At 46.8% G+C, this 18119-nt stretch overlaps 1 protein-coding gene across 1 annotated transcript in view; it reads right to left on the bottom strand.

Moving 5' to 3' along the window:
- The window catches only part of abcc4 (ATP binding cassette subfamily C member 4 (PEL blood group)), a 516746-nt gene that overhangs the window by 106771 nt on the left and 391856 nt on the right, over positions 1 to 18119 (bottom strand). The window contains exons 25-26 of the mRNA XM_085999895.1: positions 14059 to 14250; positions 6999 to 7154 (exon numbers count right to left, since the gene is read on the bottom strand). Of these exons, the coding sequence (XP_085856021.1) occupies positions 6999 to 7154; positions 14059 to 14250 (348 nt within the window). The remainder of the gene's footprint in view (positions 1 to 6998; positions 7155 to 14058; positions 14251 to 18119) is intronic.

The raw sequence follows: 18119 nt of genomic DNA on the forward strand, positions 1-18119 counted from the left end.
ATTAGCTCCACTCCAGTGGGGAGCTTACTGAGGGTGAGATGGTGCATTGCAGCAAGGAAGATCGAGAAGAGCGTTGGTGCGATGACACAGCCTTGCTTGACCCCAGTTTGTACGTGGATTGGGTCTGTGGTGGAACCGTTGGTCAGGATCATGGCTTGCATGTCGTCATGAAGCAGGCGGAGGATGGTGACAAACTTTTGAGGGCAGCCGAATTTGAGGGGGACACTCCATAATCCCTCATGGTTGACAGTGTCGAAGGCCTTTGTGAGATCAAAGAAGGCCATGTACAGTGGTTGGTGCTGTTCCCTGCATTTCTTTTGTAATTGACGTGCGGTGAAGATCATGTCCATTGTGCCCCTTAGTGGGCGGAATCCGCATTGCGACTCTGGGAGGAGCTCTTTGGCCACTGGGAGAAGGCGATTGAGGAGGATTCTTGCGATGACTTTCCCTGTGGCAGATAGCAGGGTAACTCCTCTGTAATTACCGCAATCGGACTCGTCACCTTTGTTGAAGATGGTCAGAATTAAGGCATCTCTGAGATCCCCTGGCATGCTCTCCTCCTTCCAGATAAGAGAAATGAGTTCATGAATTCGTGCCTGTAGTGCTTCTCCACCATGCTTTAGTGCCTCGGCAGGGATTCCATCTGCTCCTGAGGCCTTGTTTTCTTCAGTTGTCAGATGGCCTTTTCAACCTCATGCCGGGCTGGGGTTGTGCTGAGATGGTGGCGAGTAGCATGCTGCGGGATGGAGTTGAGGACACTCGCATCGAAGACAGAGTCGCGGTTAAGGAGATCTTTGAAGTGCTCCTTCCAACGGGCACTGACTGTCTCTCTGTCCTTGATGAGTACCTCTCTGTTCTTGGCCCGCAGTGGGGTAGGGCCTTGGGTGCTTGGGCCATAGATGATCTTGACTGCGCTAAAGAATCCACGCACGTCGTGGTTGTCGGCTAGCTGCTGGATCTCCTGCGTTTTCTCCACCCACCTGTTCTTTAGGTCGCGAGTTTTTTGTTGGACCTTGGCCTTCAGGCGTCTGTAGAGCTGCTTTCTTGCTCTCGAGTTCTGTTGCTGTTTCCAGATCAGGAATGCCTTGCGCTTGCGGCTTATTAGCTCTTGGATCTCCTGGTCGTTCTTGTCGAACCAGTCTTGGTGTTTCCTGGTCGAGTGACCGAGCGTCTCTGCACAGGTGCTGATTATGGAGGCCTTGAGTGCAGAACAGGCGCTGTGGGCACTCTGTCTCTCTGCATCACTGGGAGTCGTCAGGTTGTTTGTGAGGCACAGGCTGAACAGGGCTTTCTTAGCGGGGTCTTTGAGTGCTCCAGCGTTGATTTTCCTCTGGCAGTTTCTGTTGTCGCCGCTGTTTTGGGGCTACATTGATGGAGATGACAGCGCGGATTAGGCGGTGGTCTGTCCAGCAGTCGTTGGCTCCTGTCATGGCGCGGGTGATGCGGATGTCCTTGCGGTCCGGCGCTCGGACGATGACGTAGTCCAGCAGATGCCAGTGCTTGAAGTGAGGGTGCTGCCATGAAGCCTTGTACTTGTCTCTCTGACGGAACAAGGTGTTGGTTATGACAAGGCCATGTTCTAAGCATTTCAACAGGAGGAGGGTACCGTTGGAGTTGGCTTTCCCTACCCCCTCTCTGCTGATCACACCTCCCCAGAGGTCTGTGTCTTTTCCAACTCTGGCGTTAAAGTCACCAAGGAGGATCAGCTTGTCGCCCGTTGGGACTCGGGACAGGGATTGCTCGAGGCTGGAGTAGAATTCCTCTTTGGTCTCGTCTGTGGCTTCCAGTATTGGGGCATACACACTGATGACCGTAGCGCACTGGTTCCGGGCTAGGGTGAGCCGAAGAGTTATGAGGCACTCGTTTATACCGCTAGGAGAGTCTCTGAGACGCCCAACTAGTTCATATTTTATGGCGAAGCCTACCCCATGGAGGCGGCGTACTTCTTCAGGTTTGCCTTTCCAGAAGGTGTAGCCACCACCTTGCTCCTTGAGCTGGCCTTCCCCTGCCCACCGGGTCTCACTTAGGGCGGCGATGTCAATGTCATAGAAACATAGAAGATAGGAGCAGGAGTAGGCCATTCGGCCCCTCGAGCCCGCTCCTCCATTTAATGAGATCATGGCTGATCATCCAAATTCAGTACCCTATCGCTGCTTTCTCCCCATATCCCTTGATCCCTTTAGCCTCAACAAATATATCCAACTCCTTCTTGAATATATTTAATGGCCCAGAAATTCGGGTTGGGGGCTTCCCGCGGGTGCAAGCCCCCGACCTGCACTTACCTTGCGCGCTGGCCGTTGAGCTGTGGGCCCGCAAGGGATTCCGATCCTAGGCCTCCTCCAACTGACGGCGCACAGTGCTTGCGTATCCCAGGGGCGTAGTTAGTTCGATGCGTCCCCTGGGATCACGTGGGCATGGGGAGCCAATGGTAGCAGGGAATGCTTCATTCATAAGTTTGACAGGAAGACCTGTCAAACTTATAAATACTATAAGCCCCAAAACATCACTAAATCTTCAAATAAATTATAAAAAACCATCACATTTTTAAAATAAACTATAAATTACATGAAATAACTATTTTAAACAATAATTTAAATTTTTGAAAAAATTAATTACATTTTCTAACGGGGCTAAAAATAAACTTACCTTTCTTTAAAGTATTTAAAATAAGAGTGTAACTCCTGGAGACTTACCCTCCCGGGAAAACCTGTAAAAAAAACGTAAGTTCAATGCGCACGCGCTGCCTCTCCTGCGCACACGTTCCACCTCTGAACCCCTTCTTTCAGGGGAACGGAAGTGCCGGTTTCCCGCGCATGCGCAGTGCATGCACGAAACCGGCACTTCCATTGGGCTTACGGGGGAGTACCCCATGCGTACTCACCCGTGGAGACTCGAATTTCTGGGCCATTGAATTGGCCTCAACTGCCCTGTGTGGTAGAGAATTCCATAGGTTCACCACTTTCTGGGTGAAGAAATTCCTCCTCATCTCTGTCCTAAATGGCTTACCCCTTATCCTTAGACTGAGACCCCTGGTTCTGGATTCCCCTGCCATCGGGAACATCCTTCCTGCATCTAGTCCATCTAGTCCTGTTAGAATTTTATAAGTTTCAATGAGATCCCCTCTCAGTTTTCTAAACTCTAGCGAATATAAACCTAATCGACCCAATCTCTCCTCATATGTCATTCCTGCCATCCCAGGTATCACTCTGGTGAATCTTCGCTGCACTCTCTCCATGGCAAGAACATCCCTCCTCAGATAAGGCGACCAAAACTGCACACAATACTCAAGGTGTGGTCTCACCAAGGTCCTGTACAACTGCGGCACGACATCCTTGCTCCTGTACTCGAATCCTCTTGCTATGAAGGCCAACATACCATTTGCCTTCTTAACCGCTTGCTGCACCTGCATGCTTACCTTCAGCGACTGGTGCACAAGGACACCCAGGTCTCGTTGCACTTCCCCTTTTCCCAATCTATTGCTGTTCAGATAATAATCTGTCTTCCTGTTTTTGCCACCGAAGTGGATAACCTCGCATTTATCCACATTATACTGCATTTGCCATGCATCTGCCCAATCACCCAACCTGTCCAAATCGTACTGGAGTTTCTCTGCATCCTCCTCACAGCACACATGCCCACTCAGCTTTGTGTCGTCTGCAAACTTGGAGACATTACATCTAGTTCCCTTGTTTAGATCATTAATATATATTGTGAATAGCTGGGGTCCTAGCACCGATCCCTGCGGTACCCCACTAGTCACTGCCTGCCACTCGGAAAAAGAACCGTTTATTCCAAGTCTTTGCTTCCTGTCTGCCAACCAGTTCTCTGTCCAAGACAGTACCTTACCCCCAATCCCATGTGCTTTAACTTTACAAGCTAGATGTCGAAACGTCTGAGCTCTCGGGCACCGGTGGCGGTACGGCGTTCCGGTCTGTCACTGTTGGGGTTGTCCATGAGGGTCCTGATGTTCCAGGTCCCGAACTTCATTTTAAAGGGTGGAAGATGCCTGTGCGTGAATTCTTTTTACGTGGGGTGGCCGTTGCACGCCAGCTACCACACGGGCTTGACAGAGCAAGGTCTTGGTCCAATGACAAGGGGATCCAAGATGATTGGAGACCAGGCTCTGCTACAATGGCCTAGCACACACACACACAAAAATAATACTGTCCTCCTCCCTCCTTCCTTGACATTCAAGATGGCCCATTGTGCTGGCAGCTCCTTGGCCATCCGTTGCCATCCTTTACTCATTTCCCCCCCCAGTCTCCTCTCCTCTGCTGTTTAAGTTCCCCTGGCTCTAATAGTGGGTGCATTTTATCCCCAGCAGCAAGTTCAAGCTGCAAGGTTAACGTTACCTGAGCCCACTGCCCATCCCCCGGCCATGCCTGTTCTTTGTTCTCAGTGAGCACTGGCTCTTCACTTAAACGTAGCTCCCAAATTCCCAGACCTCTCTGCCGTCAAGACTACGCTTCTCCAATAGACTAGTGATCTAGTGGCTAGTGGATCGCGAGTGGAGTTCGGGGCCGGGGATCGCGAGAATATCAGTGCTAATTTGATTCTGTGAGAGACAACATCATTCATGTCTGAGGCCGGGACCCAGGAGCGAGGACGAGCCCAGCAGCGAGGTCAAGGCCCAGGAGTGGCGCTGCGTGGACCAGCAGCGGGGTCGGGGCCCAGGAGTGGCGCAGTGTGGACCAGCAGCGGGGTCAGGGCCCAGGGAAGGTGCGGCATGGGCCAACAGCGAGGTCGGGAGGACCACAATGCATCCTACATAACCCAGGCTGAGAGGACCTGCGGGAAGGAGGGAGGAGGACAGTAGCATTATTTTTGTGACTAATGTACCGAATATCAGTAAACATTAGTTAAGCTTCAACACAACTGAAGATCAAATTAGTATTTTACCAAAAAAAAGGATATAACAATTTCCACATTGTGCAAATGAAAATATGTTTCACAATTAATCAAAAAACATGTCCGGCTGTGCACTGCTACAAAAGGGGTGCACTATAAGCTATGTTAAATTAAAACAGAATCAACACAGTATTTTAGCATGGTATTTGTCGTTCCGCCGCCCCCACCCCCGCCCCCACCCCCCGCCCCCACCTGCCCCAGTTGGATGTGATTTAGTTGGTTAGTGTTCAGTGAGAAATAGACATAATTGATCTGTTTCCAGCAGCACGTCTGATTAAAAAAGACTTCTCTCCCTTAGTCTGTATTTGATTTTTCAACCAACTGTTCTGTTAAAGACAAACATAGGACCAAGTCTATGCTATTTGGCCCATCAAGTCTGCTTCACCATTTTGTTAGGCAGCAAGAAATGTTGATGAAATTATAATAATAAATAATGCCTTTAACAATCAGGTGATCCAAGTCTTGCATTGTGATTGGCTGATATGTCACTGGTTTATTAGTAAATAATTGTCAAGTCACATACTCTCTCCTTTCTGTGGTGTGGCTAGCAAAGTATTGATATTTAAGTTATTTTGGCATCATCTAAAACTTTGAATTATGTGTTGTTAAGCTGGCACCTTAGAATGAACACACACAGGGCTCGATTTTCCAAGCCCCGAGGAGGCGGGTTTGGAGGCAGGAGTGGTGGGAAAATTGCAGAATCAGGGGGCAGGAACCCATCCCGCCCCCAAGCCAATGTCCCAGGAGGCAGGTACCCGACCTGTGCTGGGAGCTGCCTCCCCGAGGCGGGAAGGGGATTAGTGCCAATTAACTGCCTGTTAACAGGTAGTTAACAGGCAGTTTCTTGCCTAATCCCTATTTTTAGCCCTGAAGTGTGGGCTGTCCGACGGCTCTGAACCACGCCAAGTTAGCGAGGCGGACCGTCGGTCTGCAGGGTTTGGAGGGGTTGAGATGTCCGTTGTGCAGGTGAGTGATGGGCGCATGTGTGCAGAGGTAAGTGTGTGAGGTAAGTGAAAAGTGTTTTAATAAGTTTTACTTACCTTTACTTTCTCCTGCAGGCTTCCTTCCTTCAGTTCTCGGGAGTCCCTCAGTTCACCAGCACAGAAAGCAGAATGGCCGCTGAACTGTCAAAAGCTGCAGCCTCTGCTTTCTGGTCTGGAGAGCTCTCTAACTGAGTCTGAGTAGAAGGACTCAAGTTAGAAGACAGATTGTCAGTGTTTGACAGCTTCACAGAGCTGGCAAACGCTGATTTTTCATCTGTCAAAAGCTTTTGACAGATGAAATGTCAGTCGCTGACATCACCAGTAACCAGGTGTCCCTTAATTGGCCTGCTGAGCCCACTGGGCAGGCTTAACAAGGTCAATCAAGGGAAAATAGCATGGGTTGGCCACAAGTCAATGGAGGCGGGACTATGACCCAAAAAGTGGGAGTCCCGCCTCCAAAAGCTCCCCATTGACAAAATCCAGCCCATAGAATAGTACAGCACAGAAGGAGGCAATTCAGCCCATCAAGTCTGTGCCGGTTCTTTCGAAGAGCAATCTAGTTAGTCCCCCTCCCCCACTCTTTCCCCATATCCCTGCTATTTTTTCTCCTTCAAGTATTTATCCAATTCCTTTTTGAAGGCTACTATTGAATCTGTATTCACCACCCTATCAGTGCATTCCAAATCCTAACCACTCGTTGCGTAAGGAAGTTTTTCCTCATGTCGCCTCTGGTTCACCTTCCCCTCCACATGCAATGACAAGGTAGTTTGCTTATATAACTGTCATTGCACTTCTAAAAGGTCATTCATTAGGTAAAAGGCACTTTGAGATGTTTTGATGTGAAAGGCTCTCATATTGTTTAGTTCACTTGTCAATCTATTGAAGGCAAGCTTACATTTAGCATAAAAGTGGTGGCTATACATTAACAATTTATAACAGCAGGGAAAACAAAAGAGTTGATTTTAATTCTATTCTGTACAATAAGTTTAAGGTTAAATATAAAAGAATCAGTGCCTCATGATCAATACTATGGGCACTTATTAAACCAGCTCACCATAAGGCTCATGATGCTGGGGTACATTTGTTTTGTATCAGCTCATACTGTACCTGAGGAATGATAGACATGCTATTTCGCAGGTCATGTAAACCTAATTCTGAGGTCACAACGCCATCAATCATGACTTTCCCTTCTGGTTCAGCAAGGCGAAACAAGGCTGAGATTAGAGAACTCTTCCCAGCACCTGTCCTTCCAACAAGCCCAACCTACAAAACAATATGCTCTATGAATTAATTTATTGTTCATCATACATTGTGCTATGCAAGTCAAAATCAGAAACAGCTTGTCAATGATACATTCTAAACAATAGTTCAGAAAAACAGCACTACTGGGTTAGGGAGGGAGAAAAAAAATCAATTGCTGATAGGTATTCAGTGACTCTGATGGCAAGTAGTTATGTGTGGAAACAGGTTAAAACAGAATGAAGCATTATTGCAATGCCCCCGATGCTCAAACTCCCTCCCTGTCTAGGCTCACACAATAAAATGTCCACTTGGGCAAGGTACCAGAGGGCATGTACTCTGAGTCAGCACAGTCCTGAGGAGGAACAGACAACATTTGGGGAAAGGGAGGTTACTTCCCCCAGAAAAAAATGATGTTTTGGTTAATGCCATTAGTTATGCAAATTATTTTACTTAAAACACACCACATACAAAAAAGAACTGCTACATGTTATGAACATTGCAACTTTTACTTGTTTTATGCTCCAATTCCACTTTCTTCTTCTTCTTTACAACAAACTCATATCACAGCTCCTGATCTCCCAAGTTTATAGAACTAGCTCTCAAGTTAAAAAGGCATACGGGATACTTTCCTTTATTAGCCGAGGCATACAATATAAGAGCAGGGAGGTTATGTTTGAACTGTATAAAACACTAGTTAGGCCACAGCTAGAATACTGCATACAGTTCTGATCATCACATTACAGGGAAAATGTGATTGCACTAGAGAGGGTACAGAGGAGATTTACAAGGATGTTGCCAGGACTGGAGAATTTTATCTGTGAGAAAAGATTTGATAGGCTGGGGTTGTTTTCTTTGGCACAGAGGGGAGACTTAATTGAGGTGTATAAAATTATGAGGGGCCTAGATAGAGTGGATAGGAAGGACCGATTTCCCCTAGCAGAGAGGTCAATAACCAGGGGGCATAGATTTAAAATAACTGGTAGAAGGATTAGAGGGGAGTTGAGGAGAGCTTTTTTCACCCAGAGGGTGGTGTGGGTCTGGAACTCACTGCCGGAAAGGGTGGTAGAGGCAGAAACCCTCATCGGATTTAAAAAGTACTCAGATATGCACCTGAAGTGCATATCCTACAGTGCTACGGACCAAGAGGTGGAAAGTGGGATTTGGCCGGATAGCTCTTTTTTGGCCGGCAGACATGATGGGCCGAATAGCCTCCTTCTGTGTGTAAATTTCTATGATTCTAAGTTATCAAGGTCAACATGCATGAGTAGCTTGCTGCCTCATAAGTTTATAACCAGTGAAGTGGGACTTCTGCCTGTCCCGGTGATTCCACCCCAGCCCTGATTCATTGTCCTGGTTTGCGCTTTACTGCATATCTGTGGTGGGATTCTGGCCATCAAGAGACCAAAGCCTTCTGCAGCTAAGGGGGGAATTTTAACCATAAAAAACGGGTGGGTTTGGAGCGTGGGGGTAGTTAAATTGTCCTGATCCCGCCTCCAACCTGTCCACTTCCAGTTTTAACGGAGGCGGGACAGGGTGCGGGGGTTGGGGGGGGGCTGGTGGTGGTGTCTGTGGGCAACCAGCCCGCTCCCAGGGAGGTGGGATGTAAATTTAAATATTATAATGAGGCTGGAAGCCATTCTGTTTTTAACTGCATGTGGACGGGTTTCACACAATTTGTGAAACCTGGCAGTTACGGCAAGGCAGGGACTACTGGATCCCGGAGGAAAGTGCCTTTATACCTACCTCCTAGATCCAGGGTCCCTGCCGAATCCAACCCCTGCGATCGGAGACCCCTCACGAGGCTTCCAATTGCCTTCTCAGGCCTCCCCCCCAGCGATGATGCTCAGGCCAGCCACCATTCCTGGGTGGCCGGCCATGGTCTTCCCTTCAACCCCCCACTCCGTCCCCACAATCATCCGGCCCCGATCTTCTCTTCCCCCCCCACCCCCCCGAACCTATGCCCGACCCCTGATCCTCCCCCCACCCCCGCCGATCCATTTAACAGCCTGGCCCGACCCCCGATCCTCTACCCCTCCCCCCCACCCTGATCCATTGAACAGCCTGGCCCGACCCCCAATTCTCTACCCCCCACACCCCGATCCATTTAACAGCCCAGCCTGACCCCCGATTCTCTACCCCGGCCCCCCAACACCCCGATCCATTGAACGGTCTGGCCCGACCCTCTACCCCCCCCCACACCCTGATCCATTTAATGGCCCGGCCCGACTCCCGATCCTCTACCCCCCACACCCCCCCGATCTATTTAATGGCCCGGCCCGACCCCCGATCCTCTACCCCCCCGACCCCCGATCCTCTACCCCCCCCACCCCACACCCCCCCGATCTATTTAATGGCCCGGCCCGACCCCCGATCCTCTACCCCCCCGACCCCCGATCCTCTACCCCCCCCACCCCACACCCCCCCGATCTATTTAACAGCCCGGCCCCATCCCCGATCCTCTACCCCGCCACGCACCCCCGACCTATTTAATGGCCCGGCCTGACCCCCGATCCTCTACCCCCCCACACACCCCCGATCTATTTAATGGCCCGGCCGACCCCCGATCCTCTACCCACCCCACCCCACCCCACCGATCTATTTAACGGCCCGGCCGACCCCCGATCCTCTACCCACCCCATCCCACCCCCCCCGATCTATTTAACGGCCCGGCCTGACCCCCGATCCTCTACCACCCCCCCCCCCCCACACCCTGATCTATTTAACAGCCCGGCCCCATCCCCGATCCTCTACCCACCCCCCGATCCATTTAATGGCCCTGCCCCATCCCCGATCCTCTACCCCACCCCACACCCCCCCGATCTATTTAATGGCCCGGCCCGACCCCCGATCCTCTACCCCCCCACACACCCCCGATCTATTTAATGGCCCGGCCCCATCCCCGATCCTCTACCCCCCCACACACCCCCGATCCATTTAATGGCCCGGCCCAACCCCCAATCCTCTACCTCCCCCCCACACCCCGATCCATTTAATGGCCCGGCCCTCACGTGAACCCTCACTCCCTCCTCTGTTCAGTCGAAGGCCGACCTGCCCGCAGCCAGCCAGCCTCTCAATCGGGCTGGCTGCGGGCGGGAAACTGAGGCCTCGCATGCAAATCAGGCCCTACCGCTAAAGTCGGCAGGGCCTGCGGGAAACCCGGCCTCGGAGCCCCCCTGCCCCCATCCCGCCTTCCTCCACAAAATTCCAGCCTAAGTGTCTGGGGCCGACTGGGGGTGGGAGGGGAGGAGGCTGCTACCTGACCCTCTCCCTTCATTGGGAAAACTCTGGGTCTTTACTACCACTGCTTGCGGCCTACTGCTAACCCATGTCATGGCTTTGGGAGACAGTAGTAACTGGGGTGGAAATGGGGGAAATCTACCGAGGACCACCCCCCCCCGCAAACGCCATTTGCACATCATAGGCAGAGAAAGGGTGACCAGCAGCGATCCTGACACAGGCAGGATAAATCCCCGTTGGAACTGAGAGGTTGCAGTAGAGCTCATCGTTCGAATTTTCCGTCATTCTTCACTGCGATCTTTGGGCGGGATCGTGGAGGAGTATTCGCCTCATATTTTATCCAGCTGCATTTCAGGACAGTTATTATTAAGTTGAGTAAATGCTAATTACTTCCATTCATGAAAATTACCTCCAGCAAGAATTCCAGAAATGCTTTTTGTCCCAGTACAGAAATTTACAAATATATTTTCAGAATAGCTTTAAAAATAAACTATTTCATTCCATACTCCCTGCAAGTTCATACCAACATATACTTTAAAAATTGAAAACTTAAAAAAACACACAAGGTAAGCAGGAAGCAAATCTTGCAGTGAATGATGTTGCAATAATGTAACATGAGCAGTACAGGCCCTTCAGCATTTTCCTTGCGTGACTATTCTTCAATTACACATTTGGCAGTTCCATCATGGAGGTTATGACAGACAAGCTTGACCCAGGCCTCAAACGACCAATTTTTCCCATATAGAGGCCAACTGTAGGGCCACGCTGCTACTCTGGCTGAGATTGGGTACTCATCACAGATCGAACCTGGGGCCTTCCAGGTCTATGTCTCAAAGCCATAGTAATTGATACATTTGTCCACTGAATCATGGGGAATATTGGTGACAATTGTAACAAGCACATCTGTAACACCAGATGTTTTACAAACTTGCATTTTGTGGCACAGGAAAATTGCACAGGGATGCCAACAAGCATGTCAGAGAATTCCTATGATCTAATACATTCTCCAAGGTGCAATGGTTAAGTTGCATTTGTATGTACAAGGAACAGAATTCAAGTAAACTATACTATTTGTTAGACTTCCACAGGTAGAAAAAGCAATACATGAAGTGTTGATGCAGGTGTTCCATAAAGACTTTTTAGATTGTTACAGAATGTCATAGTGTAGCTGCAATAGTGTGAGTTCCTGAGATAAATGCCAGCAAATTTTACAGTGCCAGTCTGCTCATGATATTGTAGACAACCAACTGAACAATGCGTCTTCCACGCTCTAAGAAGTGGGTTTGGTATGCAGAAAGCAATCCCCAGCAAGTCCACTTGGCTTCAGACTACATTCAGTCCTGTAGCAAGGAATACCACTATCAGTTTATCCAACCATTTTCATCATTTGTTTTCACAGGTGCAGCTTGAATACAATTACCAAGCCTAGGGCAGAGCCATTTATATAGTAGGGGCAGGTGCCTGCACCAGTACCACAGAGCTGGAGGGTGGCACAGACCAGTCTAGTCGAAGATTGGATGTCCTCTAAAATATTGAGATCAACTGCCGCTTGAATATGACATTGTGGCGCCCACATACAGCCCTGAATGGCAAATATGCATGCCTCCTGTAGAGGTTTGGTTTTCTGGGGAGCTTGTGATCCCATCAGGCAAGGCCCTGAAAGTGACATCAGAACGGATTGTAAGATTGCCTGACTCCCCGCCATCGGAAATTTCTGGTGCAGATAAGAAAGGGCATAAACTGGTTACACTCTGATTTCCTTCCCTTCACTCAAAGTCCACCAGGTTTCCACCCCATTATTTATTAGAATTTCTAGGCTAGAGTTTCTAACTGTGCAGCTTTGAGCAACATTTTGGCCATTTTCACAGCAATGAAGGTCACACCACTGATCTGTCGACTATCTATTTCAATCTATATTATTATATATAATATATACACACACACACAATATATATATCCTGTATAAGATGGGGTCACCAGTAATGAAATCAACATTTATTATGACATCCACCAGATCACAGAAAATGAAAGGAGTGCAGAGCCAAGCACTCAATGTAACAACACTGAAGGGTATGGATGAACAGAGACACCCTGGGGTTTAAATATGTAATTACTTGAAAGTGCAAGTGTCGGTAGATAGTGCCATAAAAAAGAGTGAGAGCATTTTGGGTTTTATAAATGGGGCATACAAGAGGAAAGGGGTTATGATAAATTTGTATAAGGCAATGATTATCCACAGTTAGAGCACTATGCATATTTTTAAGGGTTGCATTATAGAGAAGTTAGAAGAACTTTATGCAGAGTTTCTGGATTACAGAATGCTTTGCTACAGGGAGTAGTTGAGACAGAGACCATTGCACCTATTAAAGCCATAGAGAGCATAAAGAGTAGATTCATCAATATGACACTAGGGATGAAAAAATCTCATTATGAGGAGATAAATTGAGATACTGGGACTATTTCTACTGGAGCAGAGAACTTTAACAAGATTTAAGAAAGGTTTTTAACTTTATGAAGAGCTTTGATAGGGTGAATAGGGGAATACTATTTTCTTGGGTGTGGAGACAATGATGAGGGATCATCAATGTAAAATTGTCACTAAAGCAGTGGGGAGAGGGGTTAGGAGAAATGTCCTTTACAAAAAGTTGTTAGAGCATGGAATGCTTTGCCATAAGGAGTAGTTGCGCCAGAGACCATTGCATCTTTTAAAGCAAAAGTCGATAAACATTTGAAGCAGCAAAACATACATGGTTATGGGAAGAAAGCAGGGAAGGGGAATTAGTTTTGGATTAAAAACAGAAAATGCTGGAAACACTCAGCAGGTCAGGCAGCATCTGTGAAGAGAGAAACAGAGTTAACGTTTCAGGTCGATGACCCTTCGTCAGTTCATTAGTTTTGGATTGTTTTAGCAAAGAGTCGGCACAGACAATGGGTTGGATGGCTTCCTTCTTTACTGTAAGATTCTATGGTTCTTTCTATCTATGTGTATATTACTCAGCTTCTTAGAGGTGGTAAAGTGTTACTTTAGTGTTAAACTAATCAGAGTTGTGCATTTGATTAGCTATTATCGCCCTCTGCACAAAGCTCTTGGTATTGATAACGCCTTTACAAGTTTCTAAATGGCTTTAAAATTACAGTACATAGGATTACATAGGATATACACCACAGAAACAGGCCATTCGATCCAACCAGTCCATGCTGGCGTTTATGCTCCACTCCAGCCTCCTCCCGTCTTTTCTTATCTAAATCTATCAGCATAACCCTCTATTCCCTTCTCCCGCATATGCTTGTCTAGCTTCCCCTTAAAAGGAAAAGCTAATTCATTTAATTATAAGCTGTTCATTGCACGGGTACATCACTCACACACGCACTTAAATGAAGATTTTTCTAGTATCATTTCCTTGCTGATGCAACTTACAAGCTGGAATGAAAATTTCCCAACCATTAACTTGTCATCAACAGGGTCAGGGAATGTGCACAAACATTTTTATGGAGCACCCTGCTGGGAAACGTTACAGTCAAACGTGTGTAGTGTGGTTTTTCTCTTTCTTAGTTTGTTCAGATATTTATTTTTGATAAATGCATAGGACAACACAACATTAAGAATTTTAAACTGGTTAAAAATCAGACTTTTTATATAATGGAAGTCAAAGTGATTAATTGTCAAACAGTAGGTGCTTTTATTTACCTTTTCATTTGCTCGGATTGTTAGATTCAGATCCTTTAGAACAGGTTCAGATTCTGGACTGTAGCAAAAGTTGACATTTTCAAATACCACAGCTCCACGGATTGGCCAGCCATTGGGCGGGGGCTTTTTTGATTCCCATGATGCTTCACTTTCAAGTTCAGTGTAGTCCAGTACTCTTTCCACTGAAGTCATCTACAAGAACAAAACAAAATTTAAAATTGCCATGAGGAATCTGACTGGCACAGTGTGTTAGACCACTTTCTTTCATACGAGATTTAACAAACTAGTTTATTTGGAAAAAAACATCTATTTGCCAGCAGTGAGGGTCTAACGTGAAATAAGTGTGGACAGTTATCGTCCATTTTGCATAAAAATACCCACAATTCAGCACATCTGTATAAAATATTTATAGTATTAAAAATCTTACATTTTGCGCACTTAAGTGTTGGCCTCGGATCATTGGTAGTACTCTCACCTCTGAGTTAGAAGATTGTGGATTCAAGTCCCACTCCAGAGACTCAGTACAAAATCTAGGTTGACACGCCAGTGCAGAACTGAGGTAGTGCTGCACTGTCGGTGGTGCCGCCTTTCGTCTGCTCTCTCAGGTAGATGTAAAAGATGCAATGGCACTATTTCGAAGAAGAGCAGGGGAGCTCTCCTCGGTGTCCTGGACAATATTTATCCCTTAACCAACATAACTAAAACAGATCATCTGGTCATTATCTCACTGCTGTTTGTGGGACCTTGTTGTGCGCAAATTTGCTGCTGCGTTCCTACATCACAACAGTGTCTACACTTCCAAAGTACTGAATTGGTTATAAAGCGCTTTGGGATTTCCTGAGGTTGTGAAAGCCGCTAAATAAATGCAAGTTCTTTCTCCTTACTTTTGCCACACCAGCTCATGCCCAGGAAATGATAATCAGGGACAAAATTAACAGTCACTTGGACAAGTGTGGATTGGTTAAGGAAAGCCAGCACGGATTTGTTAAAGGCAAATCGTATTTAACTAACTTGATCGAGTTTTTTGATGAGGGCAATGCAGTTGATGTGGTGTACATGGACTTCCAAAAGGCGTTTGATAAAGTGCCATATAATAGGCTTGCCGGCAAAGTTGAAGCCCATGGAATAAAAGGGACAGTGGCAGCATGGATACGAAACTGGCTAAGTGACAGGAAACAGAGAGTAGTGGTAAACGGCTGTTTATCGGACTGGAGGAAGGTGCTAGGACCACTGCTTTTCTTGATATATATCAATGACTTGGACTTGGCTGTATAGGGCACAATTTCAAAATTTGTGGATGACACAAAACTTGGGAGTATAGTAAACAGTGAGGAGGATAGGGATAGATTTCAAGAGGAGATAGACAGGCTGGTGGAATGGGCGGACATGTGGCAGATGAAGTTTAACGCAGTAAAGTGCGAAGTGATGTATTTTGGTAGGAAGAACGAGGCGAGGCAATATAAACTAAAGGGTACAATTCTAAAGGGGGTGCATGAACAGAGCAACCTGGGGGTATATGTGCACAAATCGTTGAAGGCGGTAAGACAGGTTGAGAAAGCGGTTAAAACAGCATACAAGATCCTGGGCTTCATAAATTGAGGCATAGAGTACAAAAGCAAGGAAGTTATGATGAACCTTTATAAAACACTGGTTCGGTCTGAACTGGAGTATTGTGTCCAATTCTGGGCACCACACTTTAGGAAGGATGTGAAGACCTTAAGAGAGGGTGCAGAAAAGATTTACCAGAATGGTTCCAGGGATTGTATTGATTTCTTTGTGGGTTCAATGATGAGACATTTATGAAAGAGAATGAGTTTTAATCTAAAGTCTGTTCAACTCTTTATACAGCATTCAGGAGACACCATTATGCTAGTGATGCATCTAGAACGAAACTGAAACTAAACTAACTGCCTTGCTTCTCTCGGTCACATGCCCTCTGCTGGTCAGGCACAAGCAATCAATCAGGCAACTATGCTGGTAAGACATGATAATCAAACAGGCAAATAACATCACTATTTGTTGATATCATTACATCTCCTTTTCTTAAAACAAAAGTATTTTACTTTTAACTAACAACATGTTTTCTTTGTATTAATCTGCATTTTAACTGTAACACTTAATGAACTTACATTATCATTATCATGATCAAGGTTTTTTAACCTTGCTTTGTGTGTTCACATGAAATATGTCAATACACTAGAACTTGAAGAAAGAATAAGATAACATTACTTCCTTCTATAACAATAGGCCTTAAATTTGCTCAATGAGTCTCTCAGGAGGCTTCACGTGTCTTGAGGATTTTCTGATTGATTGTCCTTGAATCTGAGTTGTTGCCTCAGATGCTGTGTTCTCAGCTGTGTGATCAGGTTGTTCAACAGTATCAGTCTCTTGACCTGCTGTGGCTGGTCCCATGAGAAGATCCCTACGATTTCTTCTCAGGACAGCACCCTCATCTGTCTGAATGGTGTATGATCTTGGTTGAACTTCACTCAGGACAGTTCCCTTCTGAGTCCATGTGTTTGTTTTGTCTTTGAACCTTACTTGGTCACCAGTGTGGAGTTCAGGTAGGTTTTGTGTTCCTCTGTCATAGTAGTACTTTTGCTTTTCTTTCTGTTGCTCTTTGAACTTCCTCACTTTCTCCCCCTCTTTTGTTTTCAGGAGGTTCTCCGGGATGGGTAGGTTTGACCTTAGCCGACGTCCCATCAGGAGTTGGGCTGGTGACATACCACACTCGAGCGGCGTTGTGCGGTATACAAGCATGCTTTGGTAGAAGTCAGTTCCACTGTCTTTTGCCTTGTACATCAGTCTTTTCACTGTCTGGACCGATTTTTCCACTAGACCATTGGACTGTGGAAAGTGAGGACTTGACGTTGTGTGGACAAAGTCTCACTCTTTGGCAAAGTGTTGGAAACTTGCATTGTAAAACTGAGGTCCGTTGTCTGTGAAGACCTCGCTTGCCACGCCATGTCTGGAGAATATGGCTTTCATACATGTTATCACAGCATCTGCAGTGGTGGTGTACAGTCTACAAACCTCTGGATACAGGGAGTAATAGTCTGTGACTACAAGATAGTCCTTCCCTTGACATACGAATAGGTCAGCGCCTACCTTCTGGTAAGGTCTGTCTGGTGCTGGGTGTGGCTTTAGTGGTTCTACCGGATTGCTTGCTCGATATTTCAGGCATATTGTGCAGTTTGACACCTCATTTGTCACATCTTGGTTGATTCGTGGCCAGTACATCACCTCTCGTGCTCTTTTCTTACACTTTTCGATTCCCAGATGTCCTCCATGGATCTTTTTTAGCATCTCTCTTCTCAGACTCTTTGGGATAACTATTTTACTTCCTTTGTAGATGATGTCTTCGACCACTGATAGTTCCGCCCTGCAGTTCCAGTACTCTGCTATATCAGGTGAGCAGTCTTGCTTCATGTTGGGCCATCCATCCAAGATGCTTTTTCTCAGTCGTCTCATTGTTTCATCTTTGTTTGTCTCAGTCTTTATGAGCTCCATTTTTGCATCTGCTATGGGCAGTGCACTTGTGATCATGTCCACGTAGGCGTTCACTTTGTCATCCATTGTGGTGTTTGCGGGCTCATTTGGGTCTACAGCTCTGGACAACGTGTCTGCTGTATACATCAGCTTACCCGGTGTGTACGCAACATTCAGTGTATAGCATTGCAGCCTGATCATCATTCTTTGTATTCTAAGTGGACAGCTATTTAGTGGCTTTTGGAACAATGCAATCAAGGGCTTATGGTCAGTCTCTACACTGATTGCTTGTCCTGCCACAAACTGGTGAAATCTTTCACAGGCGTATGTGATGCTGAGCAGCTCCTTTTCTATTTGAGCATATCGCATCTCCGCGTCTGTCATTGAGCGCGATGCATATGCAATAGGTTGCCAGTAGTCATATTGTTGCAGAAGAACAGCACCGAGCCCACTCTGTGATGCATCTGATGATATCTTGACGGGTCTCGCTGGGTCATAAAACCTCAGAACTGGTTCCTCTGTGAGCAGTTTCTTTAGATCGCTCCATGACTTCTCATGCTCATGATTCCATT

The sequence above is a fragment of the Somniosus microcephalus genome, chromosome 10, assembly GCF_052327205.1.
Source record: "Somniosus microcephalus isolate GS21.2 chromosome 10, FLI_Smic_1.0, whole genome shotgun sequence".
NCBI classification, from domain to species: Eukaryota; Metazoa; Chordata; class Chondrichthyes; order Squaliformes; family Somniosidae; genus Somniosus; species Somniosus microcephalus.